This window comes from Eulemur rufifrons, chromosome 1 (assembly GCF_041146395.1).
Source record: "Eulemur rufifrons isolate Redbay chromosome 1, OSU_ERuf_1, whole genome shotgun sequence".
Lineage (NCBI taxonomy): Eukaryota > Metazoa > Chordata > Mammalia > Primates > Lemuridae > Eulemur > Eulemur rufifrons.
In genome coordinates, this window is record NC_090983.1 from 85,444,583 (window position 1) to 85,469,894 (window position 25,312).

Here is a 25,312-nt window from a genome sequence, read left to right on the forward strand (position 1 = left end):
AATGGGACAAAGACAGACTCCTAGGAAAATGAAGCTCAAAAAACAATATTAGTAGTAATAGTGGGAAGTCCTTCACATAGGCCTCCTAACTCTTTTTCCCAGGCTCATGTCTTTGCTCCTGTGTTCTTATTCCCTAGAATGCCTCCCTCCTACCTTCGGCCTCCCTGAGGCCTAGCCAGTCATCAAGCTTCATCATCTTTCCATGTACTTATTTAGCATACATTTCTTGACCGCCTGGTATGTGCCAGACATCGTGCAAGACAGTGAGGGTACAATACTGAACAAACAGCATCCTTTCCACAGGGAACTCGCAGGCCACAGAGGGCTGCAGACAGAGAATTGCAATACAGTGATGAGGACATGGCAGGATGGCATGAGGACACATAGGATGGGACTCCAGCCCATTGCATCTTCCCTCATTGCTGTGACCACACTGGTCTTCATTTCCGTTAACTGACTACAAAATCTACCTTCCACATCATTCATTCTGATCCAATTGATCCATTTCTACAGTCTCAGTTTTTTTTTGTTTTTTTTTTTTGAGACAGAGTCTCACTCTGTTGCCTGGGCTAGAGTGCTGTGGCGTCAGCCTAGCTCACAGCAACCTCAAATTCCTGGGCTCAAGTGATCCTCCTGCCTCAGCCTCCCGAGTAGCTGGGACTACAGGCATGTGCCACCATGCCCAGCTAATTTTTTCTATATATATATTTAGCTGTCCATATAATTTCTTTCTATTTTTAGTAGAGACGGGGTCTTGCTCTTGCTCAGGCTGGTCTCAAATTCCTGAGCTCAAACAATCTGCCCGACTCGGCGTCCCAGAGTGCTAGGATTACAGGCGTGAGCCACTGTGCCTGGCTACAGTCTCAGTCTTAACATACTGTATCATAGTCTTTTTATTTCAAGTGAAAAGGGATGGCACATGGGTCCATCTCACAGGTGAGTCCCAATCACTTGCCAGGGGCCGGCCATCTGCCCTGAGGGCTCTGTGGAGAAGGTTTCAAGGTCTTGTCTAAATTTAGAGAGAAAGAGTCGATTGATGATGCCTGCCTGCCCTGGGTGCTGCCATGAGGAACGGAGAGTCACATCCCATGAGAGGGTGAGGTCAGACACCCTCTCTGTGCTTCCCCTGGACTCTTCTCACATCAGCTACAAGTCTGTAATCTTCAAAATCTTGGACACTCTTTAAGACATTATCTCGAGTGGTCACTGACGCAGCCTAGTGCAGTAAATAGGGGCAGATATTGTCCTCATAGGACACCTGCAACAGCTGATGCCCTGAGAGAAGAGATGCCCCAATGGCCAGTGAGTGAACCGGAGGCCTCCTGCTTCTGGCCCAGCTTTTTACCCACTAAGCTACAATGATCTTATTCATCTTTTTGTGCCCAGAGCCTAGCACGGGCCTTGGACAAAATAGGTGCTCATCACCTTATTTATTGAGTAGAGGAGCAGCTTTACCACCTCTTACACAACCAACACGTTTGCTGTCTGATAAAAACAAGGCCTAAGCCTTTGCTGGGCCCCCATTGGAGACACAGCTGTTGCCTTGTTGCTTTGCCACTGGTTCTTGGTTGACTCACGAGGCTGTTTGGAAAGTTAGCGGTGGCCAGATGTGTTCACTTCTGTGGTGCCATAACAAAGTACCATAGACTTGGAGGCTTAAAGCAACAGAAATTTATTCTCTCACAGTTTTGGAGGCCAAAAGTCCAAAACCAAGGTAGGGCCACTGTCCCTCCGAAGGCTCTAGGGGAGCAGCCTTCCTTGCCTTCTCCAGCCTGCGATGCCTCAGGCCTTCCTTGGCCTGTGGCTGCGTCACTGCAATCTCTGTCTCCATCTTCAAATGACCTTCCCTCTGTGTCTCTTCCAAGGACATCTGGCACTGGACGTAGGGCTGACTTGGTGAATCCAGGATGGTCTCGTCTTGAGAGCGTTAACTTAATGACATCTACAAAGACCTTTATTCCAAATAAGTTTATATTCACTGGCAACGGGGATCAGGACTTGGACATGTCTTTTGAAGGGGCCACCGTTCAACCCACTAAACCAGGGAATAGTTTTTTAGGCTTTATTGATTTTTATAAATATGGAATGTGTCATCATTTTATGTCAATATTGCTAAATGTAAACAAGGAAAAGCAAAAGCACATTTTTTAAAGATTAAATGATTTATGGATTCTATATAAAACCAAGGCATCCTGATGCTAATGAATGGGGATAATTTAAGACAGGGATGCTCCTTTTGGGTTGAGATTTATGGCCGTAGAAGTGGCCTGATGTTTTGTGAGGGTCTCATGGATTTTCCTCTTATCTGTTCTAAGGAGAAAAAAGGGTTAACTTTGGGGGTGGGGGGTAACCTAAGTCACCTCCAAACTTTCATGTCAAAAGGAAAACTTTTTAAAAGCAACATTAGTAACAGAGACTTTACTTATAATTTTTCAATAAAAATTATTTTATTTAAAGATAATCCTGGTTGGTCTGAAGGTAGTACATTATCTCAACTGATTATACAGCCAGAGATAAAACTCTTGTTGTCCTCTTTCCGCCTTCTCACTACTGCATTTGACTTGTCTTAAAGGACAAATAAATAAAATAGTGATGCCGTGGCACACGCCTGCAGTCCCAGCTACTCAGGAGGCTGAGGCGGAGGACTGCTTGGGACCAGGAGTTCGAGACTAGCCTGAGCAACATAGCAAGACCCCCATCTCAATAAAACAAATAAGTAAATAATTCTAACTTTTGTTTTTTCTTCCAAGCTATCAAGGAGGACTCCGTGGATGTTCGCTCTTACATTGCTCGTTCCCTCATCGACGGCTTTGAAGGCCCCTCTGGTTACAGCCAGAGGTTTGGGCTGCACCATGTCAACTTCAACGACAGCAGCAAGCCGAGGACTCCCAGGAACTCTGCCTACTTTTTCACCAGCATCATTGAAAAGAATAGTTTTGTCACCAAGGTAGTAAAAACGCCATCAGCACCGAACACAGCAAACTTTCCCTCCAAAATCAAAGCCTTCACTTTTCCATCTGAGGTGCCCTCCAAGGCTAAAATCGTTTGGGAAAAGTTCTCCAACCAACCCAAGTTTGAAAGAGATCTGTTCTATCACGGCACCTTCCGGGATGACTTTCTGTGGGGCGTGTCCTCGTCAGCCTATCAGATCGAGGGAGCTTGGGACGCTGACGGCAAAGGCCCCAGCATTTGGGATAACTTTACCCACAGCCCAGGGAGCAATGTGAAAGAAAACGCCACCGGAGACGTAGCCTGTGACAGCTATAACCAACTGGATGCCGACCTGAACATGCTCCGCGCTTTGAAGGTCAAGGCCTATCGCTTCTCTCTCTCCTGGTCTCGGATTTTCCCAACTGGGAGGAACAGTTCCGTCAACAGTCACGGTGTTGATTACTACAACAGGCTGATCAATGGCTTGGTGGCCAGCAACATCACTCCCATGGTGACTCTGTTCCACTGGGACCTGCCCCAGGCCCTCCAGGATATCGGCGGCTGGGAGAACCCTTCCTTGATCGAGCTGTTTGACAGCTATGCAGACTTCTGTTTCCAGACCTTTGGTGACAGGGTCCAGTTCTGGATGACGTTTAATGAGCCCGTGTACCTGGCTTGGCTGGGTTACGGCTCAGGGGAGTTTCCCCCGGGTGTGCAGGACCCCGGCTGGGCGCCCTACAGGGTTGCCCACGCGGTCATCAAAGCTCACGCCAGAGTCTATCACACTTACGATGAGAAATACAGGCAGAAGCAGAACGGGGTCATCTCGCTGAGCCTCAACGCACATTGGGCAGAGCCCAAGTCGCCGGGGGTCCCGAGAGACGTGGAGGCGGCCGATCGAATGCTGCAGTTCTCCCTGGGCTGGTTTGCCCACCCCATTTTTAGAAACGGAGACTACCCCGATGCCATGAAGTGGAAAGTGGGGAACAGGAGTGAACTACAACGTTTAGCCACCTCCCGCCTGCCGAGCTTCACTGAGGAAGAGAAGACATACATTAGTGCCACAGCTGACGTCTTCTGCCTCAACACCTACTACTCCAAAATCGTGCAGCACAAAACACCCTCGCTGAACCCACCCTCCTATGAAGATGACCAGGAGATGACCGAGGAGGAGGACCCTTCCTGGCCCTCCACGGCCTTGGGCGGAGCTGTGCCCTGGGGGATGCGAAGGGTGCTGAACTGGATCAAGGAAGAGTACGGTGACATCCCCATCTACGTCACCGAAAACGGGGTGGGGCTGACAGATTCGGAACTGGAGGATACCGACAGGATATTCTACCACAAGACCTACATCAATGAAGCTTTGAAAGGTACGTGAGGGTTCGGTTCCCCTTTAAAAACCGTAGGTCGTGTGCTAAAATGGTTTGCCAAGGTGGTTTATGAACCATCAGCAAATCTCTCTCTTATGCCCTAATCCATAATTCTTTATTTGTTTGGGGGTCATATATCTCTTGAGAAGCTGGGGGGGAAAAGCTACAGTCATCTCCCCAGAGAAAAAACACAACTGTACACACATAGAATTCCCACAAGATTGTTTTCATTGGCCCATTCATTCATTACTGAGCAACTACTATGTGACAAGCTCTATGGTAGATGTTGGGGATACAGCAGTGAACAAAACATAAATTTCTGCCCTCATGGAGCTTATATGCTGGTGGGTTCCAGACGATGAGAACAAGAAACTCATCTGTAAATTCACACTTCCATGCTTATCTTCTAAAATGGGCTGAGGCTCTTGACTGTGAGACATGCCCATTTACCCCCAACAAAAGAATTTAATTTTGGGAGGATCAGTCATTAATACTTGTTGTGGGGTCATCAGTGCTGACAAAAATGTAAGACCAACCAGATGGTCTGTCTGCCTCTCAGGGCGCACGTCACTCTGTGTACAAGTTGACGGTTTAGGGCCACAGTCTCAAGTTGAGGAGCCAGCACTTGGCTGGCTTCCCGGAGGTCCTGCCTGCTGCTGTAAAGCTCTCCTCTGCTCCCTTTGGAATGTTTCCAGCCTACAGGCTCGACGGTGTAGACCTTCGGGGGTACTCCACCTGGTCTCTGATGGACAACTTTGAGTGGCTCAATGGCTACACGGTCAAGTCTGGACTGCACCATGTTGACTTTGATAACGTGAACAGGCCTCGCACAGCAAGAGCCTCCGCCAGCTACTACACAGAGGTCATTACCAACAACGGCATGCCGCTGCCCGAGGAGGATGAGTTTCTGTATGGGAAGTTTCCCCAGGGCTTCATCTGGAGTGCGGCTTCTGCTGCCTATCAGGTGAGGCGTTCTGGGCGGTCGGACACCACTGACTGCACACCTACTACGCACACCTACTATGCACCAGGCTCCGGTTTGATACTGGAGAGGACAGGTGCGTGAGCAGCAGATTCCAGCCGGCGTGTGGACAGCAGCGCTTGCTCTGGGAAGTCCTCTTCTGGACAGCCAGGCTTCTGCACAGCCCCAAATTGGCCCAGACCAGCATGGTGAGATGAACTGTGCCGAGATGGGTGTTTACAGGGCCGGCTGGAGCACGTGGAGCCTAGGCAGAAACACTTGGGCAGAGACATGCAAATACAGCCATGCTCACCTAACCACAGAAACATTCTGAGAGCTGCTTCCATTAGGCGATTTTGTCCTTGTACGAGCATCATAGTGCACTCACACAAACCTAGACGGCATAGCCGACTGCACACCGAGGCTCCCAGGCTGCAAACGTACAGCATGTTTCTGTGCGGAGTACTGCAGGCAACTGTAACACAACAAGAAGTATCTGTGTATCTAAATATATCTAAACATAGCAAAGGTACAGTAAAAACACTGAGTAATGGATAAAAAATGGTGCACCTGATAGCGCACTCACTGTGAATGGAGTTTGCGGGACTGGAGGGTGCTCTGGGTGGGCGAGTGAGCGGTGAGTGAACGTGAGGGGACGTTACTGTGCACTGCTGTGGACTTTATCAACGCTGGACACTCAGGCTACGATAAATTAATTTTTAAAAATTCTTTTTTCAATAATAAATTAACCTTAACCTACCTATAATGTTTTTACTTTATAAGCTTTTTGATTTTTGGCTTTTGTGGTAACACTTAGCTTAAAACACAAATGCATTGTACAACTGTACAAAAATATTTTCTTTCTTTGTGTTCTTAGTCTATAAACTTTTTTCTAGTTTTAAATTTTTAAATTTTTTTTTTTTTTTTGCTTGTTAAACTTTTTTTGTTAAAAACGAAGACACAAACACACACGTTGGCTAGGCCTACACAGGGTCAGGGCCATCCACCTCCACCTCTTGTCCCACTGGAAGGTCTTGGGGCAGTAACGCCCACGGAGCTGTCATCTCCGTGAATAACAACACCGTCTTCTGGGACACCTCCTGAAGGGCCTGCCTGCGGCTGTTTCACAGCTAACTTTTTTGCTACTAAGTAGGAGGAAAACACTCTAAGATAGCGGTACGTACAGTGTAGTAAATAAGTGAACCGGTGACACCGTTGTTTGTCATCACTGTCAAGTGTCACACACTGTACACAGTTGTCTGTGCTGTGTGGCGTTTCGCCTGGCAGTGCAGTGGATGTGTTCCCACCAGCGTCACCACACATGTGATAGCGTGTGCTATGATGTCACTAGGCGGTGGGAATTTTGCAGCTGCATTGTAATCTTAGGAGACCACCATCCTGTGTGCTGTTCGTTGCTAACCGCGACGTTGTTACGCGGCAGGTGACTGTACGGAGAGTCTCTGCTGGCGCCTTCTCCCTCAGCTGGGTCCTTCCAAGCAGGCGGTTCGCCCAGATCGGCTCTAAACGTGGGCCTGAGCCCTTTCCGATGCCCTGACAACATCCTGCTGTCACCTCATTCATGCCAAATGAAGCTCACTAAGGCAGAAAATAGGATGGTTTTATTTTTTCCTGGAAAAATGAAGTACTTCATGTAAAAAGGCAAGAGTGCCTTGCCGGGCAGTCGGCGCGGGCTCTGCTTTCCAAGTCCCGCCTCGTCTGTCTTCTCTGAGGCCGGGGTGGGCTGCGCCACGTGGGTAAAAAAAGCTGCCGGAAGTCAGGCCCCGGAGGGGGTGGCCAGACTCCCAGAGGAGGTGAGGCTGACAAAGGTGACTTGGGACTCACCCAGTGACAGAAAGGAACTTGTGAGCGTTTGACGGAATGACTTAATCAGGCCATGTCTTCTTGTCTTGAGATCGAAGGTGCGTGGAGAGCAGATGGCAAAGGACTCAGCATTTGGGACACGTTTTCTCACACGCCACTGAAGGTCGAGAACGATGACATCGGAGACGTGGCCTGCGACAGTTACCACAAGATCGACGAGGACTTGGTGGTCCTGCAGAACCTGGGCGTCTCCCACTATCGCTTTTCCATCTCCTGGACGCGCATCCTCCCGGACGGAACCACGCAGTCTGTCAGTGAGGAGGGCCTCGGCCACTACTCGCGGTTCATCGACAGGCTGCTGGCCGCCAACATCCAGCCCCAGGTAGGGCGCCCCGGCAGGCCCCAGCTAAGAGCACCTGCAGGAGTCGGCTGGGTGGGGCAGCACATGCATTGGTAAACAAAATGCTGTTTTCAAATTTAATTTTGGAACTATCAATAAATTCACGGGGGGGGGGGGGGGTGCAGAATTTAAAAGCATAGAACAGTTTCCTTCCCAACCTCGACCCACAGTCATCCAGTTCCCCTCCCTGGAGGCAATTTACTCCGCCCCCAAAGGAAAAACTTTTGGACCTTTTTGTCTCTCTCTTTTTTTTTTTTTTTAGACAGTCTCACTGTGTTGCCTGGGCTAGAGTGCCGTGGCGTCAGCCTAGCTCACAGCAACCTCAAACTCCTGGGCTCAAGCAAGCCTCCTGCCTCAGCCTCCCGAGTAGCTGGGCTACAGGCGTGTGCCACCACATGTGGCTAATTTTTTCTATTTTGAATAGAGACGGGGTCTTGCTTTTGCTCAGGCTGAGCCTCAAACTCCTGAGCTCAAGTGATCCTCTGGCCTCGGCCTCCCAGAGTGCCAGGATTACAGGCATGAGCCACTGCGCCCAGCCTTTTTGTTTCATCATTCACTCTCAAGTTTAGCAGCAGACATTTGTGCCAGCACATCTAACATCAAGGGCTTCCCATGGAAAGCTCGACTGATGGAATTGCTGATCTGCCTTTGTCACAGGTGACCATTTACCACTGGGACCTACCCCAGGCGCTCCAGGATGTGGGAGGCTGGGAGAATGAGACCATCGTGCAGCGATTTACGGAGTATGCAGATGTGCTCTTCCAGAGGCTGGGAGACAAGGTGAAGTTTTGGATCACACTGAATGAGCCCTACGTCATTGCCAACCAGGGCTATGGCTACGGGACAGCTGCTCCAGGTAAAGGTCCCAGGCCTGACTTGTCTCTTTGGAATGTGGCACCCTTAGCACATCAGGACATGAGATCCAGGGGGCAGTGGGAGGAGGCTGCCAAGAATGCCCCGTGGCAGTGCCCCAGAAACCCTGCTCCTGCTCGGGGCTACAGAGGTCTCCCTTCAGACACCTTGGCGCCAAACAGCCGTACCTCAAGATGGTGGCATTTCCTTGCTCTTTGACTCTGACCTGCCTCGGGTGGGAGGCTCTCTGAGGTCAGGGACATGGGCAGATGGATACAGGGAAGGACAATTGTCAGGCCGCACAGTAGGACCACAGTCTGTTTCCTGCAAGGTTCTGATCATCCATCTGTCTGGGCTGAGGTCACATAGTAATAGTGAAACCTGACTTGACCCAACACGAGGCTGCTTGTGGTCTTTATCCCACTTAGTCTGAACATTCCTAAGTCCCACCGCTTTTCCTTTTATGTCTAGTTGACATGTAATAATTATACATATTTATGGAGGACAGAGCGATATTGTGATATGTAATGATCAAATCAGGGTAATTAGCACATCTATCATTTCTTTAGGGTGTGAATATTCAAATTCCTCTCTTCTAGCTTTTTGCAAATATACTCTAAATTATTCACTACAGTCACCTCCAGTGCTACAGAACACTGGAACTTACTCTTCTCATCCAGCTGTAAGTTCGTATCAATGACCAACCTCTCACCACGCTCTCTCCCCCTCCCCTTCCCAGCTTCTAAAAACCACAATTCTACTTCTCTACTTCTATGAGCTCTTTTTTTTCCAGCTCCCACATATGAGCGAAAACATGTGATATTCATCTTTCTGTGCCTCACTTACTTCACTTAACATAACGTCCTCCGGGCTCACCCATGGTGCTGCAAATGACGAGATTTCATTCTTTTTTATGGCCAAATAGTATTCCATTGTGTGTGTACCCCACCTTTTCTTTATCCATTCACCCACTGATGGACCCTCAGGCTGATTCCATATCTTTGCTATCGTGACTAGTGCTGCGATAAACACGGGGTGCAGGCACCCATTTGATGTACTGATTTCCTTTCCTTTAGATAAATACCCAGTAGTGGGATTGTTGGATCCCTAAGGGTTTCGAACAAGGGATTGTGGACCTGTCTTTGCACCTTGAGAACCACCCAATTTCCCTTTTCTCCAGTTCTGAGCTTATGAGAGTAAATTTGTATTCATTGATGTGATTCCCCAAAATCACATATAAAAGCTAGAAGAGCCACAGGAGATGTGCCTCGAGTCGGTATCAGATGCATCTCCCATTGGCCTTGGCTGACGCTTTGGTTTACCACCCCCTCAGCACCGGAGAGGCGGCTCTCTGGTAGCCTCTGCTCTCAAGGAATCTGTGTCAGCTGCCTGCATGAGCTATATTCTTAACACTAACTTTCACAGTGGGTCCCCAAAGAGCTCCAGGCTGTCATCTCCTGAGGCACACTCAATTAGGGATATTTGGCCTGAGACATACGAGCCATTCTTTCAGAAAAGGAGGACACAAGCAACATTTATCAAGTGCCTTCTCTCTGCCAGACACAGTGCTGCCGGGAGCTTCACATGCACCATTTCATCTCCCTCTCACGAGTACTCTCTGCTGCCCACATCACTGAGGAGAAAACTGAATGGGTGAATTACTGGCCCAAAGTAAGAGGTCCAAGTTTGAATTCCAGTCTTCTGAATGCCAAAATCCACATTCTTTTTCCCAAACACAATGGGGAAATCTGTAGGCAGGGAGTAACACTCTTGGCCACATACATCTTCTGTTGACATCCATGTGTGTGTTTCCAGGAATCTCCTCGAGGCCTGGCACTGCACCCTACGTTGCTGGCCACAACCTAATCAAGGCTCATGCTGAGGTCTGGCATCTGTACAATGACGTGTACCGTGCCAGTCAAGGTGGCGTGATTTCCATCACCATCAGCAGTGACTGGGCTGAACCCAGAGACCCCTCCAACCAGGAGGATGTGGACGCAGCCAGGAGATACGTTCAGGTCTGTTTTTCCTCTGGTCACTGTTCTTACTCTTGTCTGTTTTTCCCTCCTGTCATGCTCTAATAGAAATAGAATTAGATTGTGAATCAAAGATTCGGAATCTAGGCCCAGTTTTGCTATTACCAGATGTTGTGAGCTTGGGAAAATCACCTAATCTTTTTGTACCTTAGTTTTCTCATGTTGGAACTAGAGATGCCCTATGCACCCCATAGGTTTGCTGTGATGAAAGTGATAAGTTCTTTGGGGTTGAGTTGTCTTTTAAGTCTGAAAAAATTATTTTCACATGTAGTCCTGTCTGCATGTAGCATTGGTTTGAAGCTAACTCATAAAGATATTCCGTCTCTTCAATCTCTCTGGTTTGACTATAGTGGCTAATAGAGCTGGGCTGCAATGTCACACTTCACCTCTAGGTGTCACTATCTAATTTTATTAAATATTTGCTGCAGCCTAAGCATTCCTTAAATTGAAGGCCTTCATTCTGTGAAACTCATTAGTGCCCCTAATTTGCCAATTCTATGAGTTTAAAATAAGGACCCATATCTTTTGGTCATGGAATTGCACCCCAAAGAAGCAGAGACACTGGAAGTAAGCAGGTGCCAACAGTGTCTACCTTTATTTCAATCTGGCCCCTGACAAGAGAGAGAGGGCAAGAATGGCCCTCATTCAAGCACAGTTTTTCCTGGCCCCTGCTAGTCTCTCTGAAGGGGTTGGAAGGCGCTTTCTCCCCTGTTTCAGTGTCAGGAAAGAAAGGCAAGGCCCTCTCCCCTCTCTCTTCCTCTCTCCAGATTGGTTTCCACTTTTGGTCCTGTAGGGGAGTCTGCAGACTGTGGCACTCTGACTCTCTTGGGGGGCACCAAGGGCCTTGGTTTGCTGAACTTTTCATGAGACCTTGACAAAGGTGGTCAAGTTTATAACTAAGGGCTTAATTTTCTGGTTTGCTAGCCAGCTGGGGAAACAGTTTGGGGGCAAAATAAATGCTTCTCTCATTTAACACTCACAGAACTGGTGAATTAGCACAATATTTTTTTTTCCTGAAATCAAAACCCCAAACCTCAGGAAGTGTTAGGCTGTCACATCGTTACATTGAGCCACTTCCTGGTAAACTGTGATACTGCAGCCCAGGACTGTGATGGACACATCTCCTGTTACAATCGGTTCCCACAGAAAGATCTGGTTGGTTACCTTACAGAGTGCCTTTAAGCCTCCTTTACCAGGGTGTGTTTCCCAAGCCTCATTTCTGATGTGGGCAGAAGCTGCCCTCACCCCGCATTTCAGGCATCAGCCAGCAGGTGCGGGGCATTTGGAGAGACTGAAGAAGTCTCCGGAGCCTCCCAGCATCACGCTGTTTGGGGGCCACGTGTCCCCCCACAATAAGGATGGCCTAGACCTCCTTACAGAAAACAGGTCCCGCAGTTCCCCCCGCCAGGGCTGTCAATTGAAAGCCCATGAAGAGTTTTGCTTTGCCTGGGCTGCCAGAAAAGGCTTGCAACTCAGCCGTTCCAGAAGGTTCTGGTTGATCCACAGGTGCTTTGATGAGGAGGTTCAGCTGCCCTGTGGTGAGAGAGGGAATCGGGGCCCTGGCGGCTTCTGGTCTCTCCCTCCTCTCTGCGGGACCCTTCCAAGGGCAGCCGGGAGGCGTCTGTCAAGTGCCCGGGCCAGGCTGGGTTCAGGTCCTTCACGTCGCGCTGTAGTTATCAAGAACATGGCCCTGGCCTCAGATGGCAGCCAAGCCAACACAGACGTGGCCGGACAGACCTGTGGGTGCTGAAGTCGCAACGTGCGCAGAGCCACAGGGGAGAGGCAGGCTCAGATCTGGGTGCCGGGGAGGAAGCGGGAGCTTCTGAGGCCAGAGAGTCCAGGAGGGGCGTCGCTGTCTCTCGCTGTGCTCGACTGACCCCCCCACCCCGCCCGCAGTTTATGGGAGGCTGGTTTGCACACCCTATTTTCAAGAATGGAGACTACAACGAGGTGATGAAGACACGAATCCTTGACAGGAGCCTGGCCGAAGGCCTCAACAAGTCCCGGTAAGATCCTGGCACCCACAGCGCCCAGAGCATGGGCGTTGGGGTCAGAGGCGCGTCTCAGGTACGTTACCATGTCTCTGGGCTTCTCGGTTACACGCGATTGTGTCTGCAGAGCTCTTAGCCCAGCACCTGGCACTGCTGTGTGCTTGACAAAAGGCAGTTGTTATCATGCTTATTATATTTCAGGAAATAGAATAGAACAGCCTGGAAACCTGTCCCAAGGGCATCCATCTCTTAGCAACTCCACTACTGCACTCCAAGGACAACCCCTCCCCCCCCACCCCCCAGCTCCTCCAGTCCCAGTTCGTTGCCTTACAGTGAATGTGGACACAGCAGGCGATGCCTGGCATGTGCTTTCCACTGTTGGCCAGTAGGTGGCGACACTTGGCACCAAAGCAACCTTGCTTCCTGTCAACAGCCAACATTTAATGATCTGTTGTTACTTTTATTCCTATTTAAAGATAAGTAAACCGAGGCACAAAGATTAGGCAAGATCACCCGCTATGAAGTGATGGAGCTGGGCTTTGAAACCAAGCCATCTGCCTCCAGGGCCCATTCTGGGAGCTTAAGGTCCATGCAGCTGGGATTGGAGGTGTGGTGTGTGGAAGGGCACAAAGTGATGGTCACTGGCCTTAGGGGGCAAACCCACAGCGCCAGGGTGGCTCATGGGACCCAAGCAGGGGAGGGTGAAGGGAATGCAGAAGACACGCATTCCTAACACAGCCTTTGAGTCTTTCCCCCTGACTTCCCGACACGGCCCAGCTCTGAGGATTAAAACATCCAGTTCCCACCTTGCAATGCACATCCCGGCCTGGCTGGGGCCAGCCCTGCAGGGCAGGCTGTGCCTACAGGTCTGATCTGCCAACTCTGATCTCCAACCAGCAAATGAGACACTCCCGTCCACCCGTGTGACTTTTCCCAGTACCAGCACGTGCCTGAGTCAAGGCCAGGCCCCGCGGTCCACGTGAGGGGAGGGTTCCCAGTCTGGCTCCTCGGGCTGCTGACAGACCAGCAGGGAAGACAGTATTCCATGGAATTCCATCCCCCAATCTCTTCAGCACAAAGAAAAGTCAGAAGATGAGCGAGATCAGGGTGGGCCGAGCAGACCCAGGAGACTCATGGACAATGCAGGACATCAGTTGAGTTGGGCCTTGGCAACGGATAGAATCTGGGAGGTCAGAGGTCATTCCATCCAGGGGATGGGGGGTGTGAGTGCAGGCCTAGAGGTAAGAAAGAGGGGGGCACGTGAAGCTAAGAGTGGGGAGACCTGCCCGGTGGCAGGGAAGGGGCCGAGGCCACGTGGTGGAGAGCCTGGAAGCCAGGGACAGGGCCTTGGCCTTGGTGCCACAGGCCATAAGGTGTCACTGCTGGCGCCTGAGGGGCGTGAGGAGGCTGGGTTTTAGTTCTCTCCAGCGTTTCAGAAACTCCAGGGAGGTAAGGTTTTGATCCCTCAGGTTAATGATAGCAGAAAGGTCAAGTTGAAGGTGTCAGAGGCCTAAGCCGGGCACCTCTGGGCAACGCCACCAGGGTCTCCCTGTCGGCATGTGTGTGTGTGTGTGTGTTTGTGTGTGTGTGTGCAGTCAGGGTTTGGCCGAAAGGAACCTGTACGTGCCGCACCCAGTGCACGCTAGCCAAGAGTTACAGAACGGTCTCCTCACTCAGAGCAGGTGGGACATGCGCTAACTTGTGCGAGTGCTGGGAAGTTAAAAAGAAAAGAAAATGCTCCAACCACGTGTTAGGAAAACAAAGTTCAGTGAAATCATGAGAGCAGAGAAGTCCAAACATCAAATACTCAATCTGCAAAAAATTCCCCCATTAATAAGGATAGCCTGGAGAAGAGAGGCACACCTAAACACACAAACGCAACAGCCGAGGGACGCATAAAGGGCAGACGTGGAAATAGGAATTATCAAAGATCCTATAACTTTATGAATATAAAGGAGTAGTCTCAAGGTATGCACCTCAGACATGCTCTTGATTTCGAAATCTATCGTGGATGCTATATACTAGATATTCGCACGTGTTAATGTTAGAAGGAAATAAAAAATAATGTGTGAGGCGGCCCCTGGCCGCCGCCGGTGCGCCCCCCTGCCCCTGCCGAGACATCTCTTAACGCGTGGCTCTTCCGCAAGGCCCACCCTTAACGGCTCCTTCCACCCAGGCTGCCGGAATTTACGGAGAGTGAGAAGAGGAGGATCAACGGTACCTATGACTTTTTTGGGTTCAATCACTACACCACTGTCCTGGCCTACAACCTCGACTATCCTTCCAACACCTCTTCCTATGATGCAGACAGGTGAGTCTGCCCACAGGGCGCTGGAGCTCTCTGGAAAGGGCAGAAAGTGCCGCTCCGGCCTGCACGGCCTCAGCCCAGGGCCTCCCCGCTGTAGGCCGGGGTGTCAGGATGGGGCCGGCGCCCGAGTCCCACGGGAAAGCTCTGGCAGCTGACAGCAGTACCACGCCGGGGATTCCAGGGGCCTCGCATCGAGACACACGTGCTTGGCTTTTTAGAAGCGTTTTCAAGAAAACTGTTTTTATTTCCTCGGTTTTCTTTTATTGCCAAATTTGTTTCACTTCTCAGATGTATTTCGGTCAAAATAGTAGTATTTTTTTTCCTTTTCAAGGAAAAGTTCAAACCATTTTTCTTTTTTTCTTTCTTTTTTTGAGTCAGTCTCACTCTGTACTCAGGCTGGAGAGCAGTGGCATGATCGTAGCTCATACAACAACCTCACACTCCTGGGCTCAAGCAATCCTCCTGCCTCGGCCTCCCGAGTAGCTGGGACTACGGGCATGCGCCACTACACGTGGCTATTTTTCTTATTTTTCTGTAGAGATGAGGTCTCTCCATGTTGCTCAGGCTGGTTTCAAACTTCTGGCCTCAAGCAATCTTCCTGCCTCAGCCTCCCAAAATGCTGGGATTACAGGTGTGAGCCACTGTGCCCGGCCCAAACTGTTATTTCTGTATGACACAAATAATATATATCCATGGTGGAAACATTAGCAAACAAGATTGGAAAGTTCTTATGTGTGTCATTTCAGAAGTTTTATTCGTGTGCATGGGCATACTGTTGATCTCTCTATATATAATATTATATAATTCATATTTATATATATTTATATCACGTATTATATAAATATATTCATTCACCTATTTATTACAAAAAACAGGATTATGTGTGTATACATTATTTTGTTCCTTTTCTAACAAAGCATCTTTCCACGTCAGTAGCTGTGATTCTGTCCAGGTTCTTTCTTTGAAAACAACCCCTCACCCCCACTGCATCCTGACAGCCCCCAAGTTGGGCTCTCCGAGGGGGGCTGAGAAGACTCCAGAGCACCCCTCTACTTGTCCTGATTGTCCTCCCCCACTTCATCACGCTGGGACTGTCTCCCCAGTGACCGCCACTTGAGCTTATTAAATGGCCCACATTCAGTTCAGCTGAGTAAGATAAACTCAGGTGCTGATAAAACAAAACATTTTTTTCCAAAGGATTTGGGTGTAAAAAGTGTCTAAAGGTTGGTCCATATTTGACACGTGTGCCCCTCAAGATGATGGAGCTCCCTGGACCCTTCGGGCAGGCCCCAGCCCGTCTGCTCTCTGTCGTCACACAAATGAACGCCCCAAATTTTGGTGCCTGTGGCTGCACCCGTGGTCTGTGTGTGGCGTGGACGAAACATAGGTGACTTGAGGGAGCCCCTTCTCTGAAGACACAGCACTGGCATCCACGGGGAGCCCGGAGCGGGGAACATGGGGAGCCTTTCACGTCCAGCGTGGGTGCCCTCTGCTAACAGAGAGCCCGGGAGGAGGGTCGGGCTTCACTCTGCCCAGGGACAGGACCTGGAGAAGCGAGAGCAGTGCGTGGCTTGTCCAAAGCTGCACCGGCATTGCGTGGGCAACTAGAACTAGCGAAAAGAGGAGAATTTGAGGCACTTTGATTCTTCTGGGTTTAGTATGACTCCTAAGTCTAGACAAAACCTAAGGCTTTTCCTGGCATAAATCCTGTTTTGTGTCTTGGGTAAAGGGCCACTTGGGAGTTATAAAAGGAGACCTAATGTTTAGTTTTTGAACTTGTAGGGGAGTTGCCTCCATCGCAGATCGCTCTTGGCCGGACTCTGGCTCCTCCTGGCTGAAGGTGACACCTTTTGGCTTCAGGAGGATCCTGAACTGGCTAAAGGAGGAGTACAACAACCCTCCGATCTATGTAACCGAGAATGGGTTTTCCCACCGGGGGGAAACAGACCTCAACGACACTGCAAGGGTCTACTACCTCCGCACTTACATCAATGAGGCCCTCAAAGGTATGAGGGGCCCGCCCCTTCCTCAGCGTGCCTTTCCCTGTGGGGAACACCCGCCAACACCCAGGTGCCCTGCATCCTGGAGCCGCAGTAAGAAGAGAAAGATGAGGCTTCTCACTCTGTTGGGTTTAAGCTTTTCTTTAGGGCCGCGCTCTGAGCTTTTTCCTTCCTAGAGCTAAGCCCAGCAAGCAAACCCAGTGGCTTGACACCAGCTAGACCTCGGTTCCTGGCCTGAGTCACCTGCTCCCCTGGATCCCTCCTGATGTCTGATGTCCCCCGAGGACGGTCTGGGCAGGGGCTGGGAGCAGCAGGCTGGGTGCTTGTAGGGTCTTTTGTTCCCCAAGCAAAAGTTTGAGACCGTTGGCTCAGCCCTAACAACTTGGGATGGGACTATGAAAATAAGGGAATGGAAAGCAGTGCTGAGTGAAAGAAAGAGCAATGCGCTGGCCAAAGGAAACGGGTAGACAATCCTTCCCAGCTAAAATCTTATTTTCTGTAGGGAAGAGTATTAACATTTTAAGGCACTGACCAAGACCAATATCCTGAGATACAGAGAGAGGAGTGTAGATGGCCCAGTATCATTAGCTTAGTCCACTGGTGTTCCCGGCTCCCATTCAGGGCTGAGCCTTTCTAGAAAGATGCTGGTGGTTCGGCAGCTCCATTCGCAGGGGACCTGCTAACAATCACAGCATCCAAAGGAGGGGCAACTCTCTCAAAGGGCTAAAGCCAAGCTCACCCCGATCAGTAAGTTGGGGTGGTGGGGAGAGCTGTGGGCAGCCCTGGCTTCCGTGGGCCTGGCAGGAAGGTGTCTTCTGAGACGAGGAAAGCTCATGCCCGGGCCTCTGTGTTTGGGCAGCTGTGCAGGATGAGGTGGACCTTCGAGGATACACGGTTTGGAGTATGATGGACAACTTCGAGTGGGCCACAGGCTTCTCAGAGAGATTTGGTCTGCATTTTGTGAACTACACTGACCTTTCTCTGCCAAGGGTCCCCAGAGCATCAGCCAAGTTCTATGCCTCTGTAGTCCGGTGCAATGGCTTCCCTGACCCCGCTGCAGGGGCTGACCCCTGTCTCCAACAGCCGGAAGGTGAGATGTGGCTCTGGGAGGGACTGAAACCAAAAGGTGAGGGGAGAGGGGAGGGCCTCTTTCAGTCTGTTTTTCTTCTCGTTTATTACCCTCCTCTCTGCCTCACCATCCACTTCATTCAACCAATATTTATTTTCTTTGAATGCTCCAGACATTCTTGCACTGGAACAAAGGACACTTTGCACGATGCGGTGCCCAATATTTGTTGAATGGCTGAAAGAGTATAAATTACTGTACATATGTAAATGACAGTTTTCCAGTTTAGATTATTCAGGTTGAGTATCCCTGATCTGAAAATTCAAAATCCCAAATGCTCCAAAATCTGAAACATTTTGAGTGCCAACATGACAACACAAATGGAAAACTCCACACCTGAAGGCATGTGATAGGTGGCAGTCAAAACATAGTTAAAACTGTTCCATGCACAAAATTATTAAAAACATTGTATAAATTACCTTTAGACTATGTGGATAAGGTATATGTGAAATATAAATGAATGTTGTTTAAAATTAGGTCCTATTCTCAAGATACCTCATTATGTATATGCAAATATTCCAAAATCTGAAAAATTCCCAAATCCAAAACCCTTCTGGTCCTGAGCATTTTGGATAAGGGGTACTCAACCTGTATTCTAATTGCTGCTAGAGATGCTTAAAAAATAAAACTGCTTCATTTCAATCGGAGGCTGTTAGCACGCAGTGAAAGGGGATGGGCACCACCTGGGCAATGCGCTCGCTCTGGCTGTGCAGACTCGGGGTCCTGTGTAGCCTCTGGACTCCAAGGATCCAGCATGGGCCTAATCTGGGTCACACAGATCTGATCACCCAGCCAGCACTGGAGCACAAACCACTCTGTTCTTTCCTAGATGCCGAACCCACCCTCAGCCCCGCGAGAGGGGAGGTTCAGTTCCTGGGGCTGACGCTCGGCACCACCGCGGCAGAGATGGCTTTGTATGTTCTCTTTTCTCTTGTGCTTCTGGGAACCTGTAGCTTGGCATTTCTGTCCTACATGCACTGCAAGAGCTCCAAGCAAAGGAAAACACAGCCAAGCCAACCGGAATTGAGCCCTGTTTCTTCATTCTGACAAGTTACTGCCTCCTCAAGTTTTGTGAGGCAGGCCTGGTTCCTTCACGTACCTTTGCTGGCCACAAAACTCCTAGGGTCTTGGATTCTGCCTGTACTCAACTTCTCCATAAAGGCCTGCTGCACTATTATAGATGCCTTTAATCTCCAAGGATTTCGAGTTCCTGATTAAAATGAAAATATCTGCATTTTGCCCCAGTATCAGAGTTCACTTGGGCATTTGAGGAGACGGCAGGTGGCTCTTCTGGAAATGTGCAGATATAGGACTGATCTAGTGGGGTCTGTGAGCCACTTAATTAACTGGGCTGCTGTAAGTGTCAGCCTTGTTAAAGGTGGAATTGTGAGTAAAAACCATAGAAATCCTTTCTGTAAGAAATCAACTCCTTTGCGTAGACGGACTGCAATATCATCTCCTGCCCTTCGTCAGTCTTCCCCTTGCCCCCCATCTCATACCTTGTGTTTCTCAGAAAATAAAAACAGTTCTGTGATGGTGTCCCATCTCCCATGGTTGCTTCTTCTTGAGAAAGTAGGCTCAACAGCAGTTAAGTCACACGAGACATCCGGGGCTCCTACCAAGCTTTCCCACCAGACCAAGACTTTCTGCTTACATTGTATTCCCTGGGGCACATACCACAATATGCAGAAAGAGGTGGCCTTCATACAATCCTTTGTTCTCCATCCCTCAAACACCCCCACTGCCACCTTTGATGCTGTCCCCAGCTCTCCCATCTATCAGATGAATTCTAAGGACCTGAGCATGGCTCACAAGGCCCGTGTGATCAGACCGTGGTTCATTCAGCCCCTTTCCCTTCCTCGTTTCCCAACCTGTGGTAGTTCTGAACTGCCTGTAGGTCCTTGACTATCTCACACTCCCTTGTGTCTTCCCAAGTGCTACTCCTTCTATCCAGGATGCCTTTTCTTCTGAAAGTGCCTTCAATCATGAATTTCCTCCTCTGGATGGCTTCCCTGAATTCCCCAGGAAGATATTCCTACCTCTACTTGGCTTGTAACCATCCCGTTACAGCCTGGCTGCTTTATACCACAACTGCACATTTCTCTGTCAGCTTCTTAAGGCCAAGGACCACGTCTGTCTTTGGCACGCACAATTTAGAGACAGGAATGAAAAGCACACCTCCTCCTTTTGTTTATTCATTCGTGAACATGTCCAGAGCAGTGGTGGGAGAGGGAAAACATGGCCTTTATCAACCCCCCAAATGTGCTAGTGACACAATCTGTGTGAAACACTTAAAAACTTGATTATGTGCCTCTAGATAGCTGGGAAATTTTTTTAAAAAATAAAGAGTAATTTTTGCCTGATTTAAAAAGAGTCATCTTGAAATTTTGTTTCTTGTAAGCATTCCTTACCTGAATTTTTATATCTATGAAAATTCCTATCAAAACATTCTACAGGCCGGGCGCGGTGGCTCACGCCTGTAATCCTGGCACTCTGGGAGGCCGAGGCGGGTGGATCGTTTGAGCTCAGGAGTTCGAGACCAGCCTGAGCAAGAGCGAGAGCCTGTCTCTACTAAAGATAGAAAGAAATTAGCTGGACAACTGAAAATGTATACAGAAAAAAAAATTAGTTGGGCATGGTGGCGCATGCCTGTAGTCCCAGCTACTTGGAAGGCTGAGGCAGGAGGATTGCTTGAGCCCAGAAGTTTGAGGTTGCTGTGAGCTAGGCTGATGCCACAGCACTCTAGCCTGGACAACAGAGTGAGACTATGCTCAAAAAAAAAAAAAAAAAAAAAATTCTACCGTCATGAGTCCCAACCTGGCAGTCAGGAACTTGTAGTGCATGAGCATTTTTCTCCATCAATAGACAAGCAGAATTTGTCAGATAGGAGTGAGGGTGGTTCTAAAACTGATCTTAAAGACATTTCTTGGGCAGAAACTCTCAGTATCATAAGCTGTTAATTATACCTAATCTCAAAATCCAATATAACTTTTTTGGGGGGTGACACTAACAATAAAGTTTCACATATTAATGAACTTGGAAGAAGAGCCGGGCTAAATGTGGGGGGAAAAGAATATTAAAACATATTATAAAGCTAGCTGTTAAAGTAGCCTGGTAACAGACAGCAAACGGGTCAATAAAGGAAAACAGAGCCTAGACACACAACCAACTACACATGAGAACAAGAGGGTGAGACGAAGGCGGCGGCAGGGAGGTAAGATGGAACTTCCCATAAATGGGGTGGGTCAACAGGTCACCCCTTGAGGACACTAGCCACAGGTATGAGAGGGAGGCAGATCCTTCCCTTGGATACCAGATTTAAACACATAAAAAAGGAAACCATGAAAATTCAAGGATACACAAAAATTAATTTTTAAAGTGGGAAAGGTATTTATGAGCAAGACTCAAGACCCAGAGGCCATAAAGAAAAACATTCAAAATACTGTGGCAAAAGATTACCAAATGTACTCATCAAAAGAGAGGGAGAAAATACTTAACAGCACCTGCTAGCAAAGGGCGAATTTTCTTAGTATCCGTGGAATTCTAAGAAAAGTATGAAAAATAAAAATTGGCAAAGTTCTCAAAATAAGTCAAAATGATCAACATTAAAAGATGCTCAACTTCATTCATGACAAATACAGTGCACATAAATGCTTATAGATTTTTCATCTATCCCATTGACAAAGATGAAAAAGTATAATACAGTGTTGGCACGGGTGTGGGGAAATGGACATTTTCATACACTGTTGGTGGGGGGTCAAATTCACATGGCCTTTAGAGGAGGCAATTTGACAGCATCTTTCATAATCCAAACTGCGAACACCCTTTGACTTAGTAAGTTATGTAACATTTCTTACAGGTGTATTTTCACAATAAGAATAACCCCTCTCCCAAGGCTGTAGCGATGTTTGTAATAGAAACAAACAAAAAAATTGTAGTAACCACTGAATGCCACCAGAGCATGGGGTACATTCATCAAGCAGAATGCTACGCAGCCATTAACAAGAATGAAACAGCTACGTATTGACAGAGATCAAGATTATGCAAGTAAAAAAGCAAGATGCAGGGTAGTATATACAATATGATCCCATTTATTTAAAAAATAAAGATTACATATTTGCTTATATATGCATAAAAATTTTCTGAAAATTACATGAGAAACTTACTAGATTATCTTTGGAGAATAGTATTGGGAGTTAAGATGTGAAGAGGGGACTGCATTTTCATTTTATAGCCTTATATACTGTTTTAAAGTTTTTACCACGTGTACTTCAAAATACAAAATTGAGGAGAGATCTTGCTACTCAAAAATTATGAAGGATTCTTTCAGGTACATTTCTCTAGGATTTGAATTTGATTTTTTTCAAGGCAAACTGACTTGAGGTACTTGACGTTTTTTCAAATGTTTTTCTAATAGTTATTAGTGGGGTCACACCCATTGACAGGTTTTTTTAAAATACATATTGCTGCATTTTTTTTTAAGATGACAAACACTTAAATGGGATGCTTGCTAGAGAGATTTTTTTCCTCAAACTCAACTTTTTAAGTTATGGAAATAGTATGGTCACTAAAGAAAACTGGGAAAACATGAGGGTGCAAGAAAATTCACTAAAGCCACATATAACCACTCTAACCACTATTAATGTTTTGGTGTGTTTTCTTCTTTCTTTACATATATATTAATACCTAGTACTATCTATATAGAACATGTGTTTACAAAGCTGAGGACACCCTCTATAGCCCTGGATCCTGCTTCTTTTCCCCCAACACGTAACAAGTGCTCAATAAACATACAGTAAATTGAGTTGCTAATTAGGGTACCATTCATTTCTCCTCATCAAAAATTAATTACTTTTGCAAAAGGAATTCAGTTGGTTTCCAGTTCTTGAGTAAAATAAATAATACTTAATGTGTATGTTTATACCTAAACACTGCATTTATGATCATTCTTTAGAACAAATTATTAGATCAAAGAATATGAAATATTTAAAGTTTCTGATGAATGTTTTTTAGAAAGATTACACTGGTTTTCATTCCTACCAACAGCATAGCCTGTTTCCTTGCCAAAAATGACTATTACCATTTTTTAAAGTCAGTGCTATTTCATAAGTGAAAAAGTTTGCTCTGAGAAAATTTCTTCCTCCCATTACAAAATAAAGTCAGAGTCTTTCCGTATGTTTGCTCAAGAGCGCTATCTTCCAATCTAAAACAGAGTAACTATTTTCAGAAATTGTTAGTTTAGTCGTCTTCACTACCAAAAACAAGTAGCATGTAAGTAAGCTTCAGAATCTCCTTCAACTTCTTAAGAATAACCAAATGAATAAAGGCATGTCTCCTATACTTCTTGTCCTACAGGTACTTTAGGTCCTTGAAGTGTGATTATTGAGGACAAAGCTTCAGTATAAAAATGAGAGAGAAAACTAGGTTGTGGACTAGCAGCTGTTTTGCACCTGATGAAAACAAAGACCTTAACAAACCGTAACTTTACGCAAAGTGATGCCTCACTGACTTAGGAGAGACAGTGACACGGCATCAGTATGTGTCAGAAAATTTCTTTCTTCAGTGATATGTAAGGAAAGGTGGCCAGCTACCCTCCTGGCATAGCTCCAGGGCAGTACTGGGGAAAAAAAAGAAAAAATCAGAGACACATGACCTCACCAGAGCCCTGTGCAAGAAAAAGATCCTAGGATAACAAAACTTAAAGCAAAAATAAGATCATTCCGATTTTTGAAAAAGATTTTTTTATTCAATGTTTAAGATTAAAAACTACAAGATTTTGCTTGCAGCTGATGAGCAAAAAGAAAAGTTAAACATAAATCATCATCTGATTGGCTAGTTAAAATGCTCTGACTCAAGAGTCAAATTACCCAGTGACATACCAGTTACTTTGTGTGGGCTTAAGAGTCTTGGAGCAAAATAGCTCTAAACAAAATATGTAATCTGAGAGCACAGAGCTAATGAGTATATGAAATACTAAGTGAGAAGCGGATGGAGGCAGCCTGTGGCAAGCCTTTTGATTCTTCTAGGCTTCTAGCAGTGGTTACCATATGCAAGGACCAAGCAGCCAGTTATCTTATGTTTTGACTTTTCTGAGTTAAACAACTTTAACCCACACCACTAAGCAGGGATAGATAAAGAGACACTTTATAAATCAGTTGGAAAACATAAAGCAGTCCCACTTTTCCAGTAGAATTTTAGTTGAATTCAATCATAAGAGAAACAATGATTATTGCACATATTGTACTTGTCGCACTACATCTGTTGAGTAGAATTTCCATTCCAAGTGTTGTTTTCATCTTCACCATCATCTTGAGTCCTCAATCTATATATCTTCCCCTCCTTTTTAAAGTCTTCCCCACGTTTTTCCAGGACTCTTTTTCTGACTGGTTCCCTGATGTAACAAAAGGAGAAAAGGAAAGATGACATAAAATAAAAACAATAGTAATACAAAGCTATTTCCTTCCAACTTGCATTAGTAAAGGCAACTATACTTTACTTGTAACACCATCTAAGGTAAGAAAAGTCCACAGGAGATAACTGTATCTAATACTGCATTATATTAATGCAGTATTAAACTTTATTAGTCTTTGGCAGTTTAACTTCATCTGTTCTCTAAGCCAAACCAGCCAAATCACACTTTCCATTTCCATGTGTTTCCTGATGACTTAACTAAGCTTTAGAAGAGCATGAGCACTTGCACAGCACCCTAGAGGTCATCCAAAGCTCTAGTTACAACTTAATTGACAGATACGGCTAATTAGCATTTTTTTCATTTTTTGTTGCTATAACAAAATTAGCGATTTTTAATCCTCTCAAAATCTTTAATAATGACCTATTTATAAATAATTAAGAACAAAGAGGAAGGCTGGGCATGGTGGCTCACGCCTGTAACCCTAGCACACTCTGGGAGGCCAAGGAAGGAGGGTCTCTGGAGCTCAGGAGTTTAAGACCAGCCTGAGCAAGATCAAAACCCCATCTCTACTAAAAATAGAAACAATTAGCTGGATGTGGTGGTGCAAGCCTATAGTTTCAGATATAGGGGTGTAGTGGGGGGCGGCTGAGGCAGGAGGATTACTTAAGCCCAGGAGTTTGAGGTTGCTATAAGTAGCCCAGGTGACAGAGTGAGATTCTGTCTCAAAAAAAAAAAAAAAAAAAAAAAAAAAATAGAACAAAGAAGACTTTCTCATCTGAAAATAAGAAGCAAATAAGGGTAAAATTTAAGCTAATAGAATTTTATAACACTAGAGGGGAGACAGAAAAAGAGGAAAAACAATAGCAGAACACAAAGTTTCACATTCTTAGACACATATTCGTCTCATCCTTTGCCCCAACCCAAGACCTTTTCTCTTATTTGAAAAAAGTTTTAAAAATCCACACAATAAGCTATCCCATATTACAATAATTCAGGATTAAATGCTTCCACCCATTGCTCAGTAAGAGTTCTAAAATTCGGTACAAATAGGACCTACTTTGAATGCTATTCTACCACTAGAGAAAAGAATTTCTCTGTATGTTC

General features: G+C 46.9%; 2 protein-coding genes across 2 annotated transcripts in view; one reads left to right on the top strand and one right to left on the bottom strand.

The window, feature by feature from the left end:
• The window catches only part of LCT (lactase), a 44,919-nt gene extending 26,076 nt beyond the window's left edge, over positions 1 to 18,843 (top strand). Inside the window, exons 8-17 of the mRNA XM_069473190.1 lie at positions 2,751 to 4,301; positions 4,997 to 5,265; positions 7,175 to 7,465; positions 8,141 to 8,339; positions 10,151 to 10,353; positions 12,268 to 12,377; positions 14,539 to 14,673; positions 16,453 to 16,676; positions 17,530 to 17,760; positions 18,626 to 18,843. Of these exons, the coding sequence (XP_069329291.1) occupies positions 2,751 to 4,301; positions 4,997 to 5,265; positions 7,175 to 7,465; positions 8,141 to 8,339; positions 10,151 to 10,353; positions 12,268 to 12,377; positions 14,539 to 14,673; positions 16,453 to 16,676; positions 17,530 to 17,760; positions 18,626 to 18,843 (3,431 nt within the window). The remainder of the gene's footprint in view (positions 1 to 2,750; positions 4,302 to 4,996; positions 5,266 to 7,174; positions 7,466 to 8,140; positions 8,340 to 10,150; positions 10,354 to 12,267; positions 12,378 to 14,538; positions 14,674 to 16,452; positions 16,677 to 17,529; positions 17,761 to 18,625) is intronic.
• A 3,028-nt stretch (positions 18,844 to 21,871) lies between these two features.
• The window catches only part of UBXN4 (UBX domain protein 4), a 37,596-nt gene continuing 34,155 nt past the window's right edge, over positions 21,872 to 25,312 (bottom strand). The window contains exon 13 of the mRNA XM_069473203.1: positions 21,872 to 24,187. Within this exon, the coding sequence (XP_069329304.1) occupies positions 24,049 to 24,187 (139 nt within the window). The 3' untranslated portion in view covers positions 21,872 to 24,048. The remainder of the gene's footprint in view (positions 24,188 to 25,312) is intronic.